The 24,900-nt window shown below is 37.1% G+C and overlaps 1 protein-coding gene across 1 annotated transcript in view; it reads right to left on the bottom strand.

Moving 5' to 3' along the window:
- Positions 1-24,900, bottom strand: part of hcn4 (hyperpolarization activated cyclic nucleotide gated potassium channel 4) — a 100,196-nt gene that overhangs the window by 5,341 nt on the left and 69,955 nt on the right. The window contains exons 5-6 of the mRNA XM_015391200.1: positions 23,834-23,980; positions 22,565-22,805 (exon numbers count right to left, since the gene is read on the bottom strand). Of these exons, the coding sequence (XP_015246686.1) occupies positions 22,565-22,805; positions 23,834-23,980 (388 nt within the window). The remainder of the gene's footprint in view (positions 1-22,564; positions 22,806-23,833; positions 23,981-24,900) is intronic.

The raw sequence follows: 24,900 nt of genomic DNA, 5'->3' as shown, positions 1-24,900 counted from the left end.
CAATCACTGTTGTTGAAATTCCTAAAAGTAATGTCACTTAGAAACAGCCACATAATCATCTTTTCAGAAACTCCAGATGCATGAAGCACTTTTTTAGCAGTTTTCTTAATTAAAAGAAATGTTTTCTTTCTTTTCTTTTGAACGATATTGTATTGTTGAGTTTACAAAATGAAAGAGAAAGAAAGTTGCCAGCAGATGCCCTAAACATTTTTTTCAAACAGCCCAATAATATAAAAAAAACAGGAGACAAAGCCAATGATTTTAATATATACCTTTAATAATAGTAAAGATGCCACTGCAGATTGTCATTTTTTTGCACCATAACTGTATGCACAACAGCCAAAAAATAAAGACATAACAGGAGAAGCTACACTGCAAAAACGATCTAGAAATAAGTACAAATTTCTTAAATTAAGTATATTTACCCTTAATTTGATTCAGTAAGTAAGATGATTTTCCAATGTATTTTTACACTTAAAATAAGATGCTTAGATAACATGCACTTGAAATAGGACAATGCAATTGTTTTTTTCTTGTTTTAAATATAAATTGATTTATTCCTTTGGCAAAGTGTTCCCCTTACTTCTCAATTCAAGAAAAAAATGTACTTATTTAAAGAAAAATGACTAATTTAGATTTCAATTTGTTTGCAATTTATTTCATAATATATATTATAATGACACATTTTACTACTGATTAACACAGAAAATTATCTACTGCTCTTTGAAAAATGAACTCCTCTATACTGATGACAGTTGCACTGAGTTACATATATTTTTTGAAGATACTCACACAAAGAAAATTTCTAACTAGAATAGTTTAAGGCCATGAATGAGATAAATTCTTTAGCGCTCAAAGCCCGGCCGAAGATCTTGGTGCTGTGAAATTATACATGATCGCATGAATGGTTTAAGACGAAGTACACTTAGGCCCCATCCACACGAAGCCAAACCCTGGCCTAAACGCACAAATTATTCACCAAACCAGCCTCTCATCCATACAAAGCCGGCGTTTCGGGGGTCTGTAAACAATCTTTTTTTTATTAAGCCTTCAGAGTGGGAAGATTTTGAAACGCTGTTTTCACGTTTCCATCTTTAAGCTCTAACCGCATTTTTTTTCTTTCACGCATGCGTCATATCGTCGCCTCTAAACACGCATGTGCGACACAGTATCACAACAACAATGGTGCCGTACTGTGTTGAATGGTTGCTGCTCATGCTACTCACCCTGCTGTCGGGCTTACAACAGAATCTTCTTCTTCTGGAATATCTCCAGGAAGAACAGAGCAATATCGACGACATAGTTCAGCACCTGAATTTGACCGAACCACGAAAATGGACCCGCAGGGCAACCATGTATAAATATTAGTGCGCATGCCCAACATTTCGTCGCCTATTTTTGCTTTGGCACCACAGCGCCACTTACAGGCCTGGCATACATTTTGCAGCGTTTTCATGCATTCGTGTGGACGATCACATTTATTTTACGTCTCCGTCTTTACGACAAAAACGTTCTGGAAAATATTAGCGTTTCGTGTTCGTTTTGACTTCGTGTGGACGGGGCCTTAGTCTTCCCACAGGGGTCTGGACACTGCTAGCGAAATAAGTATGATGATGAATTGGCGCTGAATGTCCAAGGACTAATTTCTTGATAGAGGAGGTGGGTAGGACATCAGCTGTTATGCAGGAAGAGAGCTGGACCCATCACTTGGTGAGGAGGATCTTAGATGGCTATTTGCTTCAGAGGGGGTGCGGTCGCAATAGGGATTGGCTCGATGAATGAAATATGGGACACCAGCAGGTTATCCAGGTGAGGCTGATTAGCGCCTTCCAGATGGAATTTACACATTAAGCTTCATAGCTACCGATATACGGCCAGCTGCTAAATGACTCAGCAGTGCTGGATACTAATGCATGCCACACTTTCCAGATTTACATATGAACAAAACTGTGAAACCTGTAATTGCTTTACATTGTGTTGATGCATTCCATCACTACAACCACCACCAAAAAAAGATGTTTGTGAAATTAATTTAGAAAAACATGAAAGGGTTTAAGATGTATGGATTATTTTGCAAATCACTACATGCATTGCTCCTGTAATGTAACTGATAGATTATATTTGAAAGCTCTGCATAGTGCTTCACTACACGTAATCAGCACAGGCACAGGTTATATTCAAATTATTTTTAAATTTTTCCAAATAATATAGACCATACCCATGCATTATTTATTGAATTCTTTATTGATGCAATTTAAAAAACATAAAGTTTCAAGTAAAAATTTTATTTTGCTTTGATTTTACTTTTAGTAGAAAATCTTAATTCTGGAATTCAGTCACGGCAGCACAAAGTACTATTTTCATAGCTTTGGGTTTGGATGCTAAGAAAAAATTGCTCCATGTAACGTGCAGTTCAGCTGGAGATATGTGGCAAGAATAAGGAGGTTTGTTTGCACTAAATGTAAATGTAGCATGTGCATATATGTGTTTTAAAGCAGGATTAGAATAGGGCTTTAGCATGAATGTATGCAAGGTGACATACCAAAATGTATGTAAATATAATATACTGGAAAATGTATAGCAATAATATATCAGTAATTTAGAACAAAATAGAATATAAATGAAATAAATAGAAATTTCCTGTCTTGTCTGTGGGAAAATTCAGGTGCGTCAGCAGCAAAGTGAAAAGACAATTGGAAGCATAGAGCTTAACACATCACAAAAAAAATATATAAAAAATTTCTGAGGCAAAAAAGTAGATAAGATATACCAGGATCAAAAGCAGGAATCAAAAGTAAGAAGAGACTGTTCAGTAAAGCAAAAACCCACATAACAAAAAAGAAATACTGTACGGTTACCAAAATAGCAAACTCTGATTAAACTACTATTGTATGCAGTACTTTATTGTATTTAATCTGCCTCATTGATCTCATATGCAGTGCATTAGTCTTCTGACTGATGTATATATGGGTTCTTAGTGTGCTTTTATACAATACGGAAAGTCTTTGATGCATGTTTCTATCAGCCTCCATTTCCAACGTATTCAATGTATGATCTTGGCTTTCATATATTTTCTCCCCATTTTACTGTATGAATTGCATCAAACTAGGATCTTCCTCCTGATAAGAACATTTTTAGATATTCTTTTCATTTTTTTTATTACCTAAATAAAGTGTTTAAATGTATATGTCCATATTAGGGGCTGTCTTTGATTTGGTTTTGTATGATAAAAATATGTAATTCCAATTCTTATTTTTTGGCTCTAAAAATCTTGCTTCTCTAAAAAACAACAACACGACATGCATTTTAAGGAACAATAAAAATGTTTCTATTGTATGTGTTTCAATATCATTACTTGTCAATCTAAATTAAAGTCAATATCAATAACAACTTTTTTTTATACAGGAAAACATGTAAAGATAAATCTAAAAATCCAAAGAACCTAATATGCCCCTAACCCTTTTTATTATATACATCTCTGGCCCAAAAGTTAATACAAGAATCATCACGTAGAAAGAGTACAAAGCTGCTTGTTCTGGATAAAAACGATCAATCTACAAAATGGCCTCTCTGCATGGACGCAGCTTGGCCAAATTCAAATGAGGCATTGTGTAATCCTTTGGGAGAAAACGAGACCATATTTACTGTTTTAAACAGTGAAACCTAAAAACTATTTTACATTAAAACTGATTCTTTTTTTATAATTAGAACTAATAATCCATAAACATGTGAAGTTTTCACACAAACTCATTGAAATTGCCCCTTTAAAGAACACTTATTCTTATAATAAAATTTGAGGAAGGTGATTAGGAAACAAGGGACCATAGGCAGGGGTGTTGGAAGGTTTGCTCCAGTGGCAGGAATTCAAAGCTTGCCCCCCTGTTATATGATTGACAGCTTATGTATTTTATTAATAAATATCTACAAGTTTTGACTGTATATCTTATCTGTGCAGAGAAAGTCTTAAAAGGATAGAATAAAGAATTTTCATTCCTAAATCTGTCCTTTTAATTTTCAAATTAGTTTTAAAGTGATGCATCCTCTTTTTTTATAAGTTGCAGCATCACATTAAATTAGAGATGGCTTTCCGTAGTGGGATTTTGTTTTGAGGAACACTTTGTCTGGTCAGGACCTGCTGTTATCTGTTAATTAAAATATTCATGTAAAGCAAAGCATTTGTTTATTTCTTTTTGATTGCTTCACCACCTGATGTGTCTGTGACTGAAAAAAATCAAAACTGCAACCTGGTTCAAAAATAACTGTAAATTGTTCCAATCTTGAGAGGCATATATGCTTTTCCCAAGCATTTACTGCAATCTATTTTTTATTATTATTATTCAGTACAGAAGTAAAGCAAATACTGAAAAACAGCACAAAACAGAACAGGAAACATTGCTTTGTGAAATTCCCCTAAGAGCAAAGTTTTTTAATGTGTTCACTGGTATCCAAACTGCAATGGAAAAGTGATGATGGTAAAATGCACGATTTGACTGGACTGGGAATGAGCCATACATAAATTAACCTTATATGCACTGCTGTGCTGTGTCTGAATCTAAAAATGACTTTTAGGGAATTAACAAGTGTCCAGTACTGAGAAAGGCCGCATAAAAATGTGAAAACTGAAAGCATCACAAGTCTTTGTTTTCTTTTCAGTGTGCTCTGGGAATCTAAATGTGTCCTGATGCTGCAGCCCAGACCATAGCTATGTTGGGGGTCAATTTCCCAACGAACAGCTCCAGTAATCCTCTGAAGAGGAGCACCACTGCTCTGTATTAAATCCTCATGTCCCATGGCTTTCTGTGTAAAGCCAACACTGTCTGGATGAGGTATTGAGCTGCAGTGCGCCCCTTTGGCCTTATTTGATAGTATTTGCAGAAAGCAACTGAAACCAAGGCACCTTGACATGCATTGTGGACTTTAATTGGATCAAAAAAACAAAATCAAAACTGTGAGGTTGAACTGATTTGGTCCAGTAAACAAAAAAAGCATTAGTAGATTTATCTGACAGTTATAGACCGAAATGCAGGATTATGCCTTAAACCTCTAGAAAAAAAATGAAACCTTACGGCACAAATTAGAAGTGCTTTTTAGGTTATGATGACCTTTCTCACAATTATTGGATATGAATTTGATGTGGTAATAAAATTAAATATGGATCTTTAATGCATATCTAAATTATGTCATACAAAGCTGTGAGAATATAATTGTATTTATGTATAGCAACTAAGTGAAAAACATAGCATGTTGAGAGAAGGAAAATCTAGGCACATTAATCTTAAAGCAACATTTCATCACTGTGAAACATAATATAAAATATATTTGAGAAAAAAATAATACAACAAGCCCTCTTTCTTAACAATTCCTGAACCTTGATGAGATTAAATGCAATTTTATATTAAGCTGTCTATCAGTTAGCTGTGTGTCGGTCATTAGAGGGGTAGGGCTGGCTTCTTTTGTGCGGAGGATGTAAGAGAATTTTCCATAAACTATGAGTTTTTGACTCTTCCTGCACTGAAAACAATCACTAAGGGAGTAGATTTTATATTTATTGGTTCATTAGACAGGTTGTCACTCAGAATTTATTGCTCACTGCAAAATGGATCTGGAAATACCACTGCATCATTCTCATTACCATGCAACACGTGCAAATGTACACACCCTCATATGTTTTACTCTGGAGAGCCGTTAGCTACATTTGTGTAACTTGCATTTTTTGTGCATTTTTTTCAGACAGCTGTAGTTCCGGTTACAACCAGCATAGTTATTGTGCTTTCTCTTTGCATAAAGAAGTATGACCTAAAGGCTGTCTGGAATCGGTACAGGAATCTAAAATTCTTTTCCTAGCCACTGCAGTGTTCTTACTGTTGAACCAACAAAATTAGGAGCGAGAAAGCTAACATTTTATGAATTCAAAATAATGCTTACTTTTTTCATAAAAAGTTATGATAAGCTTTGTGTTCTGTTTATCTGTGCCATTTTTCTGGTACAGAGGGGGACCTTAGCTGAACTACTTCTGCTAAAACGTAGGGCATGATCTCTAAAGAATGTAAACATGAAGCAATAGCTTGGGCATCTACAAAAAACAACGTATTTTATATTATTATTATAGTTGGCGTATTTTATATTATTTCTTATTATTTAGGAAGATGGCGTATTTTATATTATTTCTTATTATTTAGGAAGATGGCATATTTTATATTATTTCCTCATTGAAATCTCTAGTTCCAGTGTGGTGAAATAGGCATTTCCTGTTGCCTGTTGTCATGGTGACTCGTCGAATCAGGGCTCCACTGATAAAGGTTTTTCATACTTGTTACGTATATGCGAAACTCTGAGTGGTTCTACTTGGAGTTGATTGAATGAATTCATAGAAGCTGTTGTAAAACTGAAAAATGACTTTAGGCCAAATCAATTCAGAGTTGACGATTTTAATCTGAGTTAGTTAAACCTGCTTTATGAAACGGACCCCTGAAACTGTGGTGTGAATTTAAAAATGCTGTTCATATGTGAAAAGCATCCACTGTGACTAAAATGCAATAATTCTGCAGAGAAGAGAGGGACAAAATTCCTCCTTAAAGCAATTATGGCAGATGTTGATGTAAAGGATGGCCCAACAGGTTATAAGGTTGAGGAGGCAATCACTTTTCACACAGAGCCATACATGCAGGTTTAGATATTTTTTCTCTTGAATAACAAAAACCTTTTAAAAACGTTTTAACACTTAGAAACACTTAAACAGGAAGAGTTAAACACCTTGTCACACAATTGCTTTCTATTATTACTTATGTTGTATTATTTCTTTTCAATGAGTTCTTATAGGTGTTGATGGCTGTAGGCAGTGTTTCGCAAGAACACGTTAAATGAACGTCATTCAGCGAATACGTTCATATTTTTAGTGAACTTTGAACTGAACAGAGTTATTTTTAAGTCATGAATGTGAACGAGAGCGACGTCCGCTCTCAAAATAATGAGGGACACACACACTCACACTTGCATTAAATTGATGATGACACTTTTCATTAATTTTTACGGCACGTATTACAGCAAAAAGCTGTAAACAGCAAACAGCATTACAGACCAGCATGTCTACTGCTAGCATTAGTGTGTGCGAATCAGACTCAACTGCTGGTGTTTCTAAAGCCAGTTTTGCAGAGCACTTGGCAAAGTTTTATGAACAAAGGAAGACTCAGATAGAAAGAAAATTCATTTTTTTGTAGACTGTGCCCACCGTGACTTAACAAACAAGTCCATTTCCACTTCAAATTTAAAGCGACACATCGAGTTAAAGCATCCGCGCTATCTTGGGATATATCCGCTAATGAAGGAATGCAAGAAATAATTTTTGATACAGCAGAACCTGAATGTAGGTGTATGTTTCTGAAGTACTGTGTAATTGGGATAAATAAAAACTTAACTGCACATACCGTAAAACTTGACCGCATCATATATTTTCCAATTTTTTTTAAGTATATAATGATTAAACATTTAAGGGGTGAAATATGAGGTTCTATTGTGTAGGACTGTGGCTTAATTCAACAAATGAACTTCAACTAGTTGATTTATAGGTTGGAGAACTTAATTTTTGAAAGGGAACTATAAAGGAGAGCAAGTTCATTTTCCTCTGTGTGAACTGAACTTTGATGCTTGTTCTTTTTAATTATGAACTGGCACAACATTGACTTTTGGCAAGAAGGATCTTCTGTAGCAGTCTGTCTTACAGCTAGTCTGGAGATGCCTGATGGACACCCACTGTTGTTCATGATCTTTTTCTCTTTATGAAGCATTCTTCTTCTTGAAATAATCTCCAGAGATTCCAGGAGTTCATAGAACAGAGCCGACCTTCTGTATCAGCTTGTTGAGCTTTTGTAAGTCATTTGCTGTTACCCCAGCAGATAATGGCAAACATTGAGGCAGCTAAGCCTTCTTAAGAAGTACAGTCTGCTCTGTTCCTTCCTGTAAACAGCTTCACAGTTTGTTTTTCAGGTGAATACCAAAGTATTAATACTCATGCACATTTTCTCCCATGATGTCAGGACTTGTTCATGTTTTTTTTGCTGAAATCTAAGATAATCTACCTTGTTTTGTTCAGAAGATGGGGTCAGCAGCATCGTAACATTTGGTTGTGAACAGTAGCATAGAAGCAGGAGGGTCTATTGGAGATGTAAAAGACAAAGGTTTTAAGGTTTGAGAGGGAAGCTTTGGGTATTAGAAGGGTGGGATCTCCGTTTGGCAAAGGCCAGGAGAAAAAGGTCCTGATCTTGTTTCTGAACCTATTAACAAATATAATTACTTCATTGCCTCTGTCCAGACTTTCCTCTCTCTGAAGCTCCTTTTGCTTGTGATCTTCTTCGTCCCTGACCACACGTCTTATATTGTCCTCTTGGAGCTTGCTTACATCTTCTTCCGTATGAACCTTGCTTTCTCATACAGTATCTTGAGTTTAAGTTGCTTCTGTATAATCTTCAATAATTATTTTTCTCCTTTCCTGAAGGGGCTTTTTTTAGCAGTTCCCTCAGATCACTGGCGATCCAGGGTTTAATACTGAAGAAGCATATTTTACTGTTCTGGTAGGAATGCTGCTATCTATACCTAAGTTTATGTAGTGACACGGAAATTTCATTGGTGTCCTCTCCATGTGCCACTACACAGTGCATCCCAATCTGTAGCCTTGAAAAAAACCTTGCAGGACTTCTTTAGCTTCCTATGCCCATCTTCAGTTCTCTTTATTACAGGTTGCCTATAAAAGTGGCAAACTCTTCTGAGCAGAGAAAAACAATATTGTGATCTTCCAAGAAGAAACTATAGATGTTTATGACATTTGCATTAAACAAATCCATCTATGTGCATACACTTCTTATATGAAAACTGCTTTTGTGGACACCAGAAGTTATGTTCTATTTATTTACGAATGCTCCAATTCCACTGCTTACTCACATCTCATGTGACTCATGGTAATACTCTCCAAATCCTGCATGAAATTATGGAACAGCTTAGTTGCTCAGCCTGAATTTTGAGAGGGGTGTGTGTGTGTTGTCCTCAAACTGACAGCTACTTAAAAAATAACCCCCTTTTTCTCTGGTCTTGAATAGGTACTTTATAATCAGCCAAAAATTGCAGGTTTTGCTTGTTCAAAGATAAAAGTAACAGGGCTGTAAATGTAATGGACATCTTATTTAGCATGTGACATCTTTTATTGACTAAAAGCAACATTAAAATAATGGCACAGCAGTAACTAGATGTTTTCTAGAGGTCAAATTTATACATCCAAGTATTTTAGCTACAATGTTTTTCCTATAATATGTTTTATTTTAGCACTTAGGGGACAAAACAGCATATCATTAAAATTGAATGGCAGCAATTAAATTTGGATGTTGTTCTGGAGGAGAAGAGAGGAACAGAGACATCAGGAACTGTGACCTTGGTAATAACACACATGATGGGTTTGCTGCGTGATGGTCCAGCACACGTGTCCTGAGCTCCTACTGGAAAGATCCCTCCCTCGAGTCGCTGCACCAGCTCTTAAAAAGGAAAGTGGATGCAAGTCTTTTTGTGGGTGTGTGTGTGTGAGATGGTAGGAAGGGTCAAGGAAAATAGGTATTTTCAGTTGATGCTATCTTTTCTTTTATATTTCAAAATGGATAATTCCTTTTTGTATTCTATGTACATTTAATCCATGGATTTAAAAATAAATAATTTGCTGAGCAGTACATCTAAAAGTGGATCCCTCAATAAATCCAATGTGTTGTACTACTCGACACAATTTTTCTTTTTCCCTTTTATTGTCACTAGCACAGTGCTTCATATTAGCTCAGCTTTGTTTGACTTTGTTGTTTTAAGAATTTCTTGTGATATCTGCAGTTTAGCTCCTCCAGATTTGAAGTGCTCCATAAATGGACTCTATGATAGAGGTTGTGACTCTTAAGTTCAGTTTATTGTAAAAAACAAACAAAAAACAACCACCTTGTTTTTAAGCAGTTTTCAATGTTGTTTAGCAACACTGTAAATATTAGTGAACAAGGATATACACTGGACGTGTTACATGTCTCTGAGGAATAAAGAGAAGAGGAACTCAAATTCTATCATTTTTTTTCTAATTCAACAGAATAAAACCACTTGGATATTTAAAAGAAAATCTAGTTTGGGGCAATGTACAAGTTCAGTAAGTATAAAATGAAAGTTTATAAGACATTGTTTATCCAAGGAAATCCTAGGATTGCACTAAATATTCACTCTAACTTGATCTACTCCCACATGGGAACAAGTGCTATGGAGAGGAGAGCTCCATTTCAATAACAAGAGTGCTCAAGGAAAACAGATTCAAGAAGGCTTGAAATTCAATCAGCGGACCAAATGGGATGGGAAACAATAGGACTTTATACAGCTGTTGACCTTTTTATTTTCCTAAATTCTATAACAACTATACACTATTGCATTCCTTTTTCTCTCTGTTAATGTGGAAAACAAAGCCTGAAAACACCAAATCAGATTTGTCCTCTGATCCAAAAGAAAATTGTGTTGATGAGGTCACGTCATTTAGCACTCATTGAAAGTCAATGGGGATGATTAAACCCGACAAGATTTTACGCAAGAAGTGTTGAATAGGTCTGACTGAGGTAGACCCGAGATTGGTCTCAGTCAGACGACGCAGCAATTCAAGAGGAATTTCATGTGTCTGACAGGAAGAGAGACATGGCTACAGAGTAATGCACATCTGCTTTGGGGGCAAATACAAAATGAAATCTGTTAATCACACAGGAAAACAGTCAGTTTTGGAGTTTATAGACTGACATTTTTACGGGAATCCCACGGGAATCCCACAGGAATCCCGTGGGATTCCCGTGGGATGGGAGTCAGTATTAGTAACGATCACGTGATTGGGACGGTGAAGGATTAAATATTAACGGGAGCAGACGGGAGCGGGAGCAAACCAATAGTAACTAAAAAAAAACTAGGATTGATGCCAAAAAATAAAATAAAATAGAAAGAAAAAAAATCCAGTCCTAGCGCCGACATTTTGTAGTTTTTTTTCTTGAAGCCTACACTATAATGCGAGTCAAAAAAACTACACCACCCAAAAACCAACAGTGCTTCCGCTCTGAGTTTTTCACCCACGCTCAAAAACAGGAACTTAACTGACCCTTCATAGAAATTCAGATTCAATGTATTGGCAGAAATCTTATTGAAGACAACAAGAATGGGAGTGGTGCAGGAGCAGGAGTCATTCTGAATGGGAGCGGGATGGGAGTGCGAGTAATTTCACCAGGAGTGGGACGGGACAGGATTCAGATTTCTACTCTGGCCCGGGATCGCGACGGGACACAATTTTTTTCTGTGGGAGTGGGTTCTGTTAATTCTGTTAATGTTTTCAGGAGTGAAAATCCACTCCCGTCTCAGTCTCTATTGTACATTGCGTATATATCAAGCGGACAGACTCGTGCAAAAACAATGAAGAAACATTAATTTACCCATAAAAGGAATTCAGGAGGACAGAAACCGGACAAAGTAGAGTTCTTCTTTTAGTCTTGCAAAAACAACGATGGACAGAAAACAGCAGTTTATCAGTCTCCTTGAAATGAAATAACTTCAGGAGAAAAAAACAGACATAGTAAAATAGTGATCCTCTTAATGATTCCCTCATTAAAGGGAATCATTGGCCTGGCTTAAGAGGAGAGGCGCTCTTTTCCTTTGTAATAGGATGGGAGTTTTGATGATAGTGAGAAGGAATCAACTCAATCGCTGAATTGTAGGTTTTTGAAAGCTAAAATCTGATTCCACACCCAAACGGGCATATCGCCTTTTCAGCCAGGCCAACAATTCCCTTCAATGACCCTCCTTTCAGTGACAGACAGGTTTCGGGTATTACAGGCTAAAGGGCATTGACGACCTGGTTTCTAAACATAAAGCAGCGTTTACAAAGAAACCAAACATGCCCCTTGTTTCTAAGCCAAAACAAAGCCTTGTTGTTGTCCACTCTATTAAGCCTTTAACTCAACGCTATTTCTGACATTGTGAATTGAAAAAGCTTTGTCTAGAGGAAGTGAAACATATTCAGATTTGGAAACAAAACCCAGTGGAGTTTTTTTTTTTTTACTTTTTTGGAAGAGCGGGTGGGTCTTTGAAAAAATTCGCGGAAATCCTCCAAAATACCTTTAAGTAAGATATCTGTTTACCTTTTATTAATAAAATAAAATAAGAAAGAGAAGGAATTTCTGAAAATTAGAATCATAAATATTTATGAGGAAAATATACAGGGAAACAATCATGAGACGTCAATTTTGCAAATTTTCGGCATCAACATCTAATGCAGCACAGCAGAGTTGCCAACTTAAAGCTTTTTTTTTTTTACTTTATTCAGTGACTTTTCACATCTAGCACATTTATTTCAATACAGCAAAAACTAGCTACTTTTTTTCTGTTTCAATGGAGACTTTGGTGGCAACACATAAAAGCAACAAACTCTGTCCTCCCAAGGGATGGGTAAGTGGATCCATAAGCCTGCCTCCCACTGCATGCAGAGCAGGCTGGCTGCACACTGCAGCTGAAAGAGAAAACATTAACTTGCTTCACTAATTTACACAACTACCTCCAACATTGGCTGATTTTTAATTTTTTTTTATCTCCCTTTCTGCTCCTCCTGTCCCCTTTTGTGTCCAATTGCGGGGCTGCAGCCTTCTAAGGGCCCAGTCCAAGTTTGCTGGGCTGGAAGTGATAAAATGCACATTGGGACAGACTAGCCTTCAGCAATAGTCCAGCGCCCTTAGCCTAACTTTAGTTGCCTAGCAACTGTGACAGCCCAGACCTTTGATGTCTGAATATTATATTTTTTTTAGCACTCTTTATTCTGACACGTATTATTTATCGAGGAAAACACAAATCGTTTGAAATACCAACTAATATGGCATCATTGTTATGACTGGATCTTACAGAAAAAGTGCAATAAACACCAAATGACAAAGGGTAAAAAAGAAAATGGATAAATTATATTGGCCGTTTGTCAGTATGTGTACTTGTGTGTTCTCAAATGCTTGTGTACTGGTGAAACTTCATCAGCCTCAGCCCTAGTACTGTTCCAGTTCACAAGAACAGCAGACCATGAACGGAGAAAATCCCCAGAAGTTGTTCTCGCCCCTCCCTCTTTACCAAGTAGGCATAAAAGCAGACTTGTCCGTTCTCGAGATTGACAGTTGTCCCAGCATGCACCATGGCAGCAGCAGTTTTCAGTGGAGTGCCCAAAGAGCTCAGAGTATTAACATAAAAGTTATCTTTTCTGCTACCATTGTTCAATAAAAGTATGTTTTAAGATCATTTGAGGTGAGAATGTTATACTTTTAAGCTTCAGTATACTGTATGGCCCATTTAATGATTTAGCACGTCATAAAAAAAAAAAAAGTTGCAATGTTCAGAGGCAACAAGCTGACCTCTGTTAAAAATGACCCATATTTATACTGCATGCTCCCATTCTCCACAAGTCCATACTTTCCTGTGTTCTTGTCAAGAACATACTTAGCAAGGACAGAAGTCCATACTCGCATTCTTGTGAATGAAGAAACGGCCATTGTTTAGTTGAAGATAAGGGTCTGTCAGGGTTCCTCTGTGTGTGTGTGAGTGCAATTGAGGCATCGCTTCTTGAGAGGATCTTGGTGGAGAACCTGGGTAGTCTACAAAGGTGGAGCTCGTCAGTCTCATCAGAGTGCTGGGGTCCGTTTCACAAAGTCTAACAAATTAGATTCAAGTCTGCAACTCTAAATTGATCTAGCCAAAAGTCAGGAACTCTGAGTTTCCGGTTTCATAACGGGTGCTATCAATTAGTTCAATCAATAATCAATAACTAGGTCCACTCAGAGTTAAATGCGTGCACAACAAGTATGAAAAGCCATTATCAGCGGAGCACTGATTCGACAAGTCACCATGACAACGGGCAACAGGAAGTGCGTATTTCACCCCACTAGAACTACAGATTTTAATGCAGAAATGCAAGAAAAAAAATAACGTGTTTATAAGACAGAAAAACTGTGTTACAGCTACAAAAGAGAGGAAGGTGATGAAGGAGAAGAACTTGTTGCTCAAGTTAATGTGTAAGTTTACATGAAGAGGTCTGTGGTAGGCCGTTTCTAGATGTCTTAAAAGCACTCCACTCTGTTGTTCCATTTGTAGATCACTAAAATAAAATTCTTCCTGATCAAAATCACACTTCTAGACATAGGTGTAATAATTTTTTCTAAATTAAATTTTGAAGTATAAACTGAATTTTAGAAAGTAACAAAACAATTTTTACTAGTAAGAATTAAGTTTTATATATCTATTATATTTACACATTTTAAGTGGTCGTTCTGACATTTATCAGTTTGATTGAATATGTGTTTATGATATCTGAAAAACATTTTTTCATAGTTAAAATAATATAAATGCTGACCAGTGATATTAAGAATATGGAGATCTGAAATAAATTTCTAGACATCCAGAATGTATATTCTAGATGTGGAGTATGACATTTTGTTTGAAATGGTCATTTAGATGGAGAATTTTTTTTTTTCCAGATATCAGCAATACATATTCAGTAAAACAAGTACATATCAAAATGGCTTGCCATAGACTGTTGTTATGGAATTGTTTATTGAGTGGTAGTAGATCAATGCATCTATTTATGTAAAATCTTCTGGCAACAGGTAAGGATGAAAAATAAAAATGTTGTTCTAATATGTAGAATCTGTGGATCATCTTATAATTTATCTATCAAAAATAGCCTCTCCGAAAAAATCCTTTTTTTGCCACAATAATATAAATCAATCTTAACTTCAAGAGAGCAAACAGCTATTTGTTGGGGGACCAGAAAGCGGCACTATTTATATCACATTTACAAGCTGAAACAGTACACCATCAAAAGAAGAGGGACTTCTTTTTTAATAGTTAAAGTTTTTATGGGTTGACTTTTGTTAACAACATTACTATGGTGCACTTAACACTTTGAGGTTAGCAAAGCAGAGTTGCTGTTAGACACATGGACATCAGAATAACAATGGTGGACAGAACTAATCAAAAATTGAAAAGTCCCCCTGATTGCTGCCAGAAGTTTAGCTTTTGGAGTTTAAATTTTTGTGATAAGGGATGAATTGTTAGACTGGTAAATTACAGGCTTTCTGGGTTCACAAAGTGCTTTAAATCTCAAGGCGTGGTGGTGTTTGGTGTTAATTTATGTATTTTTATGCTTGCTTGCAATTATTTCACCTGTTCACTGGACAAATCGTTGTAAATATCTTCCCCTTATAAGAACAGGATTTTGGCCACAGTACTAGTACTGAATCCTAAGTTTGACCCTGGCATTCGTTTGGTTGTATTCTCAGCTGGCTTGTGCTTCTTTTTTGTTTGATGCATTTTTATATATATATATTTTTTTTTTCTGTTATAGGCCAAATGAAAACTCAAAAAATAATATGCAAAAAGGAAAATGTAAGCCATTTTTATTTGTTCTTGCACAAGGCTAAGTGCAGTATAAATAAAACAAAGCTACATGGTAAAACCAATGCAAGGAGGTATTCATTAAATACTGCATTTCCCAACGATTCTTACAAGCTGAGGTCTTATATTTCAATATTAGAAGAGAGAGAAAGAATAATGAAATTGGTGACTTTAGTCATGAAATTAGAAAACTGTAAAAATCTAAACCTAACCAATGTACCATCTTAACTGTGATTTGTCAGAAGTATACTTGCTATAGAGTTATTTTTGACAGACAAAGCAATTAATAATTAGTTTCAAAATGTTACTATATTTTATGTATTAGAATGTGAATAGTTTTTAAAAAATGCAACATGTTTTTTTTTCAACAACAAAGCAGCTGTGCTTGAGTCTGTCAGGATACAAAATGCCAAAATTTAAATTTTCTCTCTAGCTAGATGTGGTTTTATGCTTGAAATGTTATATAGGTCTAATTCCGTGCTTAGAAGTGCGTGTGTAAAGGTGAGTTAATGAATATGTGCAGGGGTGCTTTGACTGTGATGAAGTGTTTGTGTCCTGCAGCCTGCTTCGGCTAAGCTCACCTGGACTCTGACTCCTGCTGTCAGCTCCCATCCCCCTCCCTATTGGTGCCCCCAGCCCCACGGAGCGGACACCCTCTAACCTTTGAAACATCCGCAGTGGGCTGTCTGATACCTTGTGACATGTCATGTTTGCTTCTTGCAGCATTAGCATAGCTGCACAAACACCTTCCATTTGGCTAGCATGCACAGACAGAAGAGAGGTATCTGAAGTGTTTCAGCATCATGGCTTTTTACTCATTTTTACATAAAGACCAGACACTGGTTGATGATGATAGCTCAGACTGTGTTGCTGAAGACCTCTATCTATGTCTGTTTGTACAGAATAAGCCAGTACTGAACATTGGTGTTTACTGTAGATTAGCAAGCAGAATTAATTATCCTCACGATCAGGCTGAAATTCGGCCAGATCGAAAGATTCTCGCATGACTGGAAAATCGGCCCAAAAATGCACAATGTACGCCGGGCTTTAGATCATCTACAAAGGTGCTTCTGACCTAGGTAGGTTTTTACAAAGTAATAATGCAATAAGATTGGTGCTATATGTGTTCAAAAAGAATCGAATTGTGATCAAATGAAATTGTAAAATGCTCCAATTTAAGCTACTTTTTTGGACACATTAACTTTGAGTTACTTTTTACAAAAAACTAAAAAAAGAACCAAATCTAGGCTACTTTTAAAGAAGGTGAAACTGGACGCTGCCAGTATTGGGCCTGTTGGGCTTCGACCGAACTCAAAATACACATCAGTTATTTTGTGTACAGGGCTGTTTAGCCACAGATCACTAAGGGTGAAAATTGTATTCCTCAATGTCTCAGACCTTCTTTTACAACACTGTCCCCTGCAACTAACCCAGAAAAAAAAAGTTTGGTTTTGGTTTGAGAGGCACCAAAAACAAGTCTGAACAGTAGAATTTCCCTTCAACTCTAACTCTATTTTTATACACAATGTGAGATAGCCCGGACAATTGAGTCAAATTGAACTAGCAACTGAAGCAACATAAACATAATAGATCTGCCACTGACATCTTGCTGTCAGTTACCAAAGTTCCCCTTAGAGTTCTAATGGAAAACATACCTTAATAATGAGCTTTGGCTACAAAATTTTTGTATTTTTTAAAATTGTTTTATTCTGTGTTTTTACCTTGTTTCTCGCATTGTGTTTTTATATTTTGTACAGTGACCTTGAGTGTCCAGAAAGGTGCCTTTGAAATAAAATGTGTTATTATTATTATTAAAATGGAAAACAACACACTTTTAGGCCAGCGATGTTTACACTATCCTTGATCAGTGTGTTAGTCACAGCTCAAGTTTTAGCTGCTGTTATAGCGACAAACTGCAGTAAAAATTTGATTTTATGTTGATAGTCCTGAATTGGCTGTTTCATACTCTTACTGCCACAGCTGAATCTCAGTTGACCAGAGGACAGTTCAGGATTGTCTCGCCAGAAACCTTATATTAACAAAACTGGATTTTCGAGGCAAATACCATTGTAGTAGAGTGGGTACACCATATACTGAGGCTGTGGTCTTTNAGAGTGGGTACACCATATACTGAGGCTGTGGTCTTTCTCACAGTCATCTGGGCTTACCTAACCTGGCATGAGCCAAGTTGGTATGTGAAGTTCAATTTAAATTCTACACAGTAACCTATAATTCTTTGAACTGACTGGGTAAATCACCAAGTGGCACATGTCTCCATGTCAAACTTTTTGTTGGGATCTGGAGGCTTGTCTACTTTCTCCACCAGAGGGCACACAAGATCTCTCCTGAGGGCATGAGCTGACTTCGACACCTGTTTCCCATCTGCTCATCAGGAGCCCTACAGTACTTAAGGAGGAGGAGGCTGACACTTCCCTGCCAGAGTGTTTGCCAGTAATGGTATAGCAAAACCTGAGCCAGCTTCTCAGATCTGTTACCCTGATTTTGAGAACAAATCTGATCCTGTGTTCTTCTGCCTATCAGATCCTGACTTATCTGGATATCTGTCATCCTGGAGAAAACTATCACTGTCTGGAACCTGCCTGCCCTCCGCCTCAGCCTCCGTCTCTGCCCTCAGCCTGCCGACTTGCCTCTGGACCCTCAAGGTTCCCCCCCTGCTGATCAGATTCCCCTCTGAGCAGGTATTAATCCGAGATATCTGTAAACTGCAAGTTTCCTGGATCATCACTAACTGATCTGTCCTCCTCAGTGGCTTCCCTCCTGTGACCAGTCTGACAAACCAAGAACCTGTGCACATTTGTTTGTGAACTCAGTTTAATAAATCATTTAACTTTTTCTCTGTCTGAAGAGAGCTTTCTGCATGTGGGTTAGACGCCTAGACCCCAACATGACACTTTTAGCCAATCACAGTAGCAGCTGTGACATATCACATTCATAATTTAGTATAAAACCAGCAGAATCAACGATAAATCAAATTCTTACCGAATCTGGTCGGGTGAAACGCACAAACATCTTTCCCATTCGCAAAAGCGCAAATCACATCCTTTTGCTTGTTTTTCAGAAAAGAAATGGAGGGTATTCCATCTACAACTAGCACAACCATGTTTGTTTTGTCTCAGCCAGTCTTGCTCATCACTATATTTCATCGAAGATTTTTCTGTTAACAAGATGTATTACTGGGGGTTTGTGAATTCACAAATCTCGCAACAGATCATAATGCTTGCAAGGTAAGGAATTACAGTTTGTGTCGGCTAATTCTGCTGATAAATAAAGAGGTGACGTTAAACAGAAAATGTCAGAAAAAAAGCTCAGTAATAGCTGTTTAAAAAATAGATGGGGATGTGTCTAAGATGTTAAACTTAGAATAAAAAAAGACTATGTTGTACATGAGCAATCTTCCAGTGAATATTAGAAATAATTCACTAAGCTATTGTATGCACTTCCTTGGAACCAAAATAGAGCATCATACAGGCTGAATATTTGAAAAAAGTCCACCCCTTAAGGGCATGCAGGACAACCACAAGGCAGTTAGGTGCTACTTCAACTAAGAGAGAGTCAAAGTGTGCTGTGGCCGGACATCAATTACGGAACACAACAAAAGATGAACTATAACATGACAGTAACATCCTCTGTCTTGGCAAAGGAAAGTTTAAGAGATGCTGTTCTGATAAGTGTTTCAATACTGAACCATAAGGAGATAAAGAGGCAACTGAAGAGAGCGGGGGTGGAGGGTGCATGTTTTCTTTCACAGCCCAGAGCAGCATCCAGAGAGCAGCCTTGGCAGCAATCCATGTGTCCCTTGGCGTGAGCACTGCAGTCACATTACATTTCCCCCTCTTCACTGGATTGCCGTGTGCCCAGCCGACGCTCCCATCCAGGACATGTCGAGTCCACTTTAGACGCTAGGCTCTCTGGCTTGAGCTAATACAGACTTCAGAGTCTATAATTATGTAAATAATTCAAGTCCGCTTTAAACAAATGAGTGAACAGAATGGTGCATGAGTTTCCCGAGATACTGATAAGAAGATGCACATGCAATTCTGCATGGCTACTGTAAAATGGGGTTGACTAACGGATAGAAGATTATAGAGATTTCTGTTTCACATTCAAATTTTCACACCATTTCAAAGTGCTGCAAGCAATGCAAAACTTAGCTGCACATCCGTGTACAGAAAACATTTTGAAATAGAAATATTAGGAAATACTGTATGTTTAGTTTCTTTTTGCTAACACTAACAGCCACAGTGAAAGTGACATGAGCCACACACTGTGTTGATCCTGTACCAATTAATTTCATGATTGACTAACTCCTGTTTAGTAGCACACTCCCATTGGCGCTAGGCTTCCCCCACTAGCCCCCGAGTCCCGACCCGATTTCTTTTGAGAAATGGCATTGGTAGTTAAGACAAACAGAGGATCACAAAGTCATGTGTTGTGTTGGCCTTGCAAAAATATTTAAAGACTGGAGTGGAAACTGACTTTTTGTGGCATAACAACAGGAATGTTTACTATACAACCAGAAATGTAGATGTAAATGTATTTGATGTTAGAATGCATCCTTCTTCCCTATCCTTCATTATTACTCATGTCACTTTGCTTATTACAGTCCCGAATTCTGCCAAGTATACTTATTAAACTTTAAATGTATTAACAGTATTAAAACCATTAAACATCTTAAAGCAAGGGCAAATTCATGGGGGGTGCTGCTGTAAAACTTTGCTACTCCAATTGCCCACCTACTTGTATGTCCTTAAAATACCTTTTTTTTTTCATCGCTAGTTGCTTAATTGTCTGAAGGCCTCCTACAGCCTTCAAATTAAAAATGAATTACAAAAAAATATAAAATTATAGATGTAAAGCTTGTAAAAACCCTTTGCTCTACTGTGGCAGATAATGGTTTGAGTAGTCTGTGTGTCCTTTCCAGATTGATAGATTAGGATCTCTTGGTGAGACACTGTCCTGCCCAACACAGTTAATGTCTTAAGCTCTCCTTTAGGTGATGGCTGAAATCAGCCCAGTAATGCAGTTTTAGTTTTTCCTTTTTCTTTCTAAATTTGTGTTCTAAATGTTTAAGTTGAATTTCTTTCTTAGTAGATAGAATAGATATTTTTTCTGGATATTTTGTTGACTTCATTTGTATATAAGATACTTTTTATGTGCTTTAATGAAGTCTTTTGCACCCCCTTTGCCCCCCATGTAAGATTGTCTAGATAGCCCACTGTCTCTGTGTCCCACAATGCTTTTCTTCAGTATAGACTTTGAAACAGGCGATAAAGACATGGAACCGAGTAGAGTTTGGGATAATCCTATGACAAAATAGTCAGAGGCTGCAAATACTTTAGAATGAGCCTGAGGTTTAACCCAGGTAAAACAACACTGATTAGTGATGCAGTGTTTACTTAAGAATAGTCCAGTCAAAGTCTAAACTTAAGTCCAATTTAGTTTAAAAACCCTAAGCAATCTGACCAAACAATAGGTCATTGATGAAAATGTTTAGTCTAAAAAACTTAACCTTTTAGATCTCTAGTTGTAAAACACTTTACAATCTTTGACTCTCCTTTTGAATCTTAATTTTTGTGCTAATTTGGATTGGCCTAGCATTCACTTACAATGACATTTCTGCTTGCAACTTGGCGAAGCATGAAAAGGTTTAAGGCATATGAGTAATTAATATTATAAGTTACTGTCTCTTAGTTATAGTTTAACGCACATTGTGCAAAAGACAATTCTGTAAAATGGATATGACTTTTTCTTAGTCTTGAGACTTTCTCTCTCACAAGGGTCCAAAAGGAGAGCTTTGGACAACAGTTTAAAGGTCCCTTCACAAAGAGAGAGCTGTGGCCATGTTGTCACAAGCATTGATTGGTTGTGGCATATGCAGAGAAAGATTGCCAGCCATCTTTTCATTATTTCTGTGGAACCCCTGAGGAGAGAGGGCATGAAGATGGACTCGAGCTCGCAAAGCGTAATTAAACTTCCACTGCTGGGTCATCTGCTGTTAAATGCTTTTGCCACAACTTCTAATTACTTAACAGGGCGATCTAAATGATGTGCTGTCACTGGGAAAACTAATTGGTATTTGGTAAGGGCAATATGGCAGCATTGTCTTCTACATGTGTCACTGTCTCACTGGAAGGATGAGTGGGCTTTGCATTATCTGACCCTGATTAAGAACATAGAGCAAATTAGGTGCATAACAGCTCTGGTTTATCAGACTGTTACAGAGCATTCATACAGCATGCAATTTCACAACTTCCTGATGTTTTTGACATTTGGATGCATATGTTGGACAGCAGCACCGCAAGAGCTATTTTTGGTAATTTGAATGTGTCCTACATTTATGGGAAAAAGTATTAAGGAAAGAGTCCTTCATAAACCATGAAGCTGAACTTTTAGTGAGGTGCCTAGCAGTGCACAACATACCATTTCGAACTAACAAAGAGCTAATATCATTGCTGGAATAGCTTTTTGCAAATGCAGCTGCCACACTAATTTTGATTCAAACCAGGGGAAACTGCTTAATGTGCATCAGGAAAATTCCAAATACAAAATGTTGCATATTCAAAGTAGAACTAAGAAAAGTTAAAAAGTTATGTCTGATTAAAATAGTCTAGAGAAGCCTTTCTTCCGGTGTATGTTTTTTTCCCTTGTTTCCATTCATTCCGGGAGGTATGCATGATTTCTGCAGATAACCTTTAAACAGGACACCAGCCAATAACAGCACACATTTCAGGAAAATATAAAAGAAGCAGTAGAACACCAGCAGCTAATCACACTGCTGTTTTGGTGTTTGGAGACACATCTTGATTGACTTACACAAATACATACAGTGATGTATGTAGATGTAGGCACTCTCACCAATGATGCCCTTTTCTGGTTAACAACTGCAAATAAGCTTTCCTTTCTTTTTTCTGTTTTAAGACTTCATTCTGACATATTGCAGCTTGTTGGAGAGGGTCAATTGTGAATGCAGACTTGATTAACAGTGATAAAAAGCACCTCAGGATGCCCTGAAGCTCAAGAGAAGCAGTGTGTGGTTGCAGGTGACCTTTTAGTTTTTGTTTCAGGAGGGAGCAACACATCAGCTTACCCCCAAAGTAGGATCCATCTGAAAGCTTGGTCTCTTTGCTGCCTTTGGTGAGGACACTCACAACCCCATGTTGAATGAAGTACATCTTCTTGCCAATAGTTCCCTCCCTGATGATGTAATCTCCAGGCTGGAATACCTCAAACCTCAACTTGGTAAGCATGGAAGTCACAAAATTGGGGTCGGCATTGGCAAACAGTGGCATCGAGGCCACCAGCTTTCGACAGTTGAAGTTGATGATTTCCTGTGTGGAGGTACAAAGGTATATTGAAAACAAATGCAAAAACACCAGATCAGTGAAGGCTATTTGAAATTGCTTTGTCATGTCAAAAGTTTTTGACAGAATAAATATTGCAGCAAGAAAAATGTCAGCTTTGCACATGCATAGCCTTGCTATGATTTCACATAACAACCACAAACTTAAATGTACTGGGATTTTATGTCATGACACAAGGTCATTCAGAAGCAAAAGATAAAGGATACAGGGTTTTCAATAGGATAGGAAACCTGTATGAAAACTTCCAAATATTGGAAAATATTTTGGATCTTGTCGTTTAAACCCATCTCTCCGCAGTTACATAGAGTGGAAACATTCCTCAACCTGCCTTACTTTGGATGTTCAGTCGTGTCTTGGTGAATTTGTAGTTTTCTTATACAATTTTCTCTTTTAGATGAGGTAATAACTGGTGCTCCTTATAATGTTTTAAAGTTGTTTCTTAACCTTATGCCATTTTAAAGTTATCCACAACTTCATTTCTAAGCTTTCTGTTTTTTTCCTTTGTTTTACCGAAGTTGATTTTTAAGCGCCTTCAGAGGTTTGGTAAAAAATAAAACTAGAAAACAGAGGTTTTGTTCATAATACAATCAATTTATAGGCCAATACAATTTTATAGTGAGCTACATTTTAAAGGTGTTAGGCTAAAGGTTGTTGAACAAAAATGCGTACCATATTTTTTTTAGATCTTTGCTTTTGAAATAAGCATTGTTTTTATTTAAGATTAAGGGTTATACAGTAGTGTGTGTCAGTATATCATAAGAATAAAAACATTTGTGACTAAAGTGAAAAAATGTGGTAATACTTTTGAAAAACACTCCATGTGCATTAGCATATGCATACAGTAGCTTAAAAAAAAGGCTTTCATCCAATTCAGTGATCATGGGAAAAATCCCAAACATTTGAGCTTAGCGAAGGAGTCTTTAAAACTTAAAAATAGTTTTTGACTATATTATACTTGTACATGTAACAAACCCAAACAGAAACCGCCACCTCACCTCACGAAGCGGCTCATTGAGCTCCCCCAGGATGCTCTCCTCATCGAACATCTTCCCCTGGTAGCGGTGCTCGTAGTAGTCGTGGATTCTCTGTCTCATATCTGCAGGAAGCTTGTGGAAGGACATGTACTGCTCGACCTGTTTGTACTGCAGGGACACAGAAACACACAGTGGCCAGATTACCCAAGGACCCAAATGCACCATTGCAAAGTTCAGTATCCTTGAGGTCAAAAAAGAGATGAATTTATGAATACTTTTGTAGAATATGACCAGAACTCTTTGAGTTTTGCTTTTTCTCTAAAACAGGCCAACTCATTCCTTACAGAAAAAGATCCACTGAGAGGCATGAAAGAGGTTTATAATGTGCAATGACGTCAATGCTACTTCAAAACATGAATGAGCATCATCTATAAATATGCCCTTAATGTTATGAAGTAGTTTTTCTCATCGAAAAGATTGTGTTAATCTGTCTATTCCTTTGTAGAAAAATGCAAACAAAAAAGTAAAATGTGTCAAAATTCTTTGATTGACTTCAAGCATTTAAAACTGATGCAGATCAAAGCAAACAACAAGCCTCTGGGGAATAATAAGAGGCAAAGTTCTTGACCCTCAGAGAATAAAAGACAAGAAACAAGAAGAGATAAAAATGCATTAACCATACAAGGTGCACTGTTACAGGCTATTCTTTGATCATTTCCAAGTCTTACCACTGAATGCTGCATTTGACCTCAGAAGTCTACTTCTGTGTTGTCTAACACTTTTTTCCTAGTCACCACTGATGTTGGAGGAAATCATCAAAAGGAAAGCCTTGTGCAGATATAGCACAGTAAAATAGGACAGCTGTCTCATGAAAGTCAGCTTGTTTTTAAGGAAACAAGAATATTTTCTGTCTGGAAATCAGCAAAAATACAAGACCATGTCAAGCACATAGAAAGTCTACGGGCAAACATGAGTAATGAATTTTACCCTGACACTGACCTTCTGATACGTGGCTGGTTTTGTAGTCTTTATTTCTACATGAGACCTTTTTAAATCCTCCAACACTTACACTCTAAATTTGTAAAATT

This window comes from Cyprinodon variegatus, unplaced genomic scaffold (genome assembly GCF_000732505.1).
Source record: "Cyprinodon variegatus isolate N-32 unplaced genomic scaffold, C_variegatus-1.0 Scaffold22, whole genome shotgun sequence".
Classification (NCBI taxonomy): Eukaryota; Metazoa; Chordata; class Actinopteri; order Cyprinodontiformes; family Cyprinodontidae; genus Cyprinodon; species Cyprinodon variegatus.
Note: the sequence above shows the minus strand (reverse complement) of the source record. Positions and strands in the feature narration are given on the sequence as shown.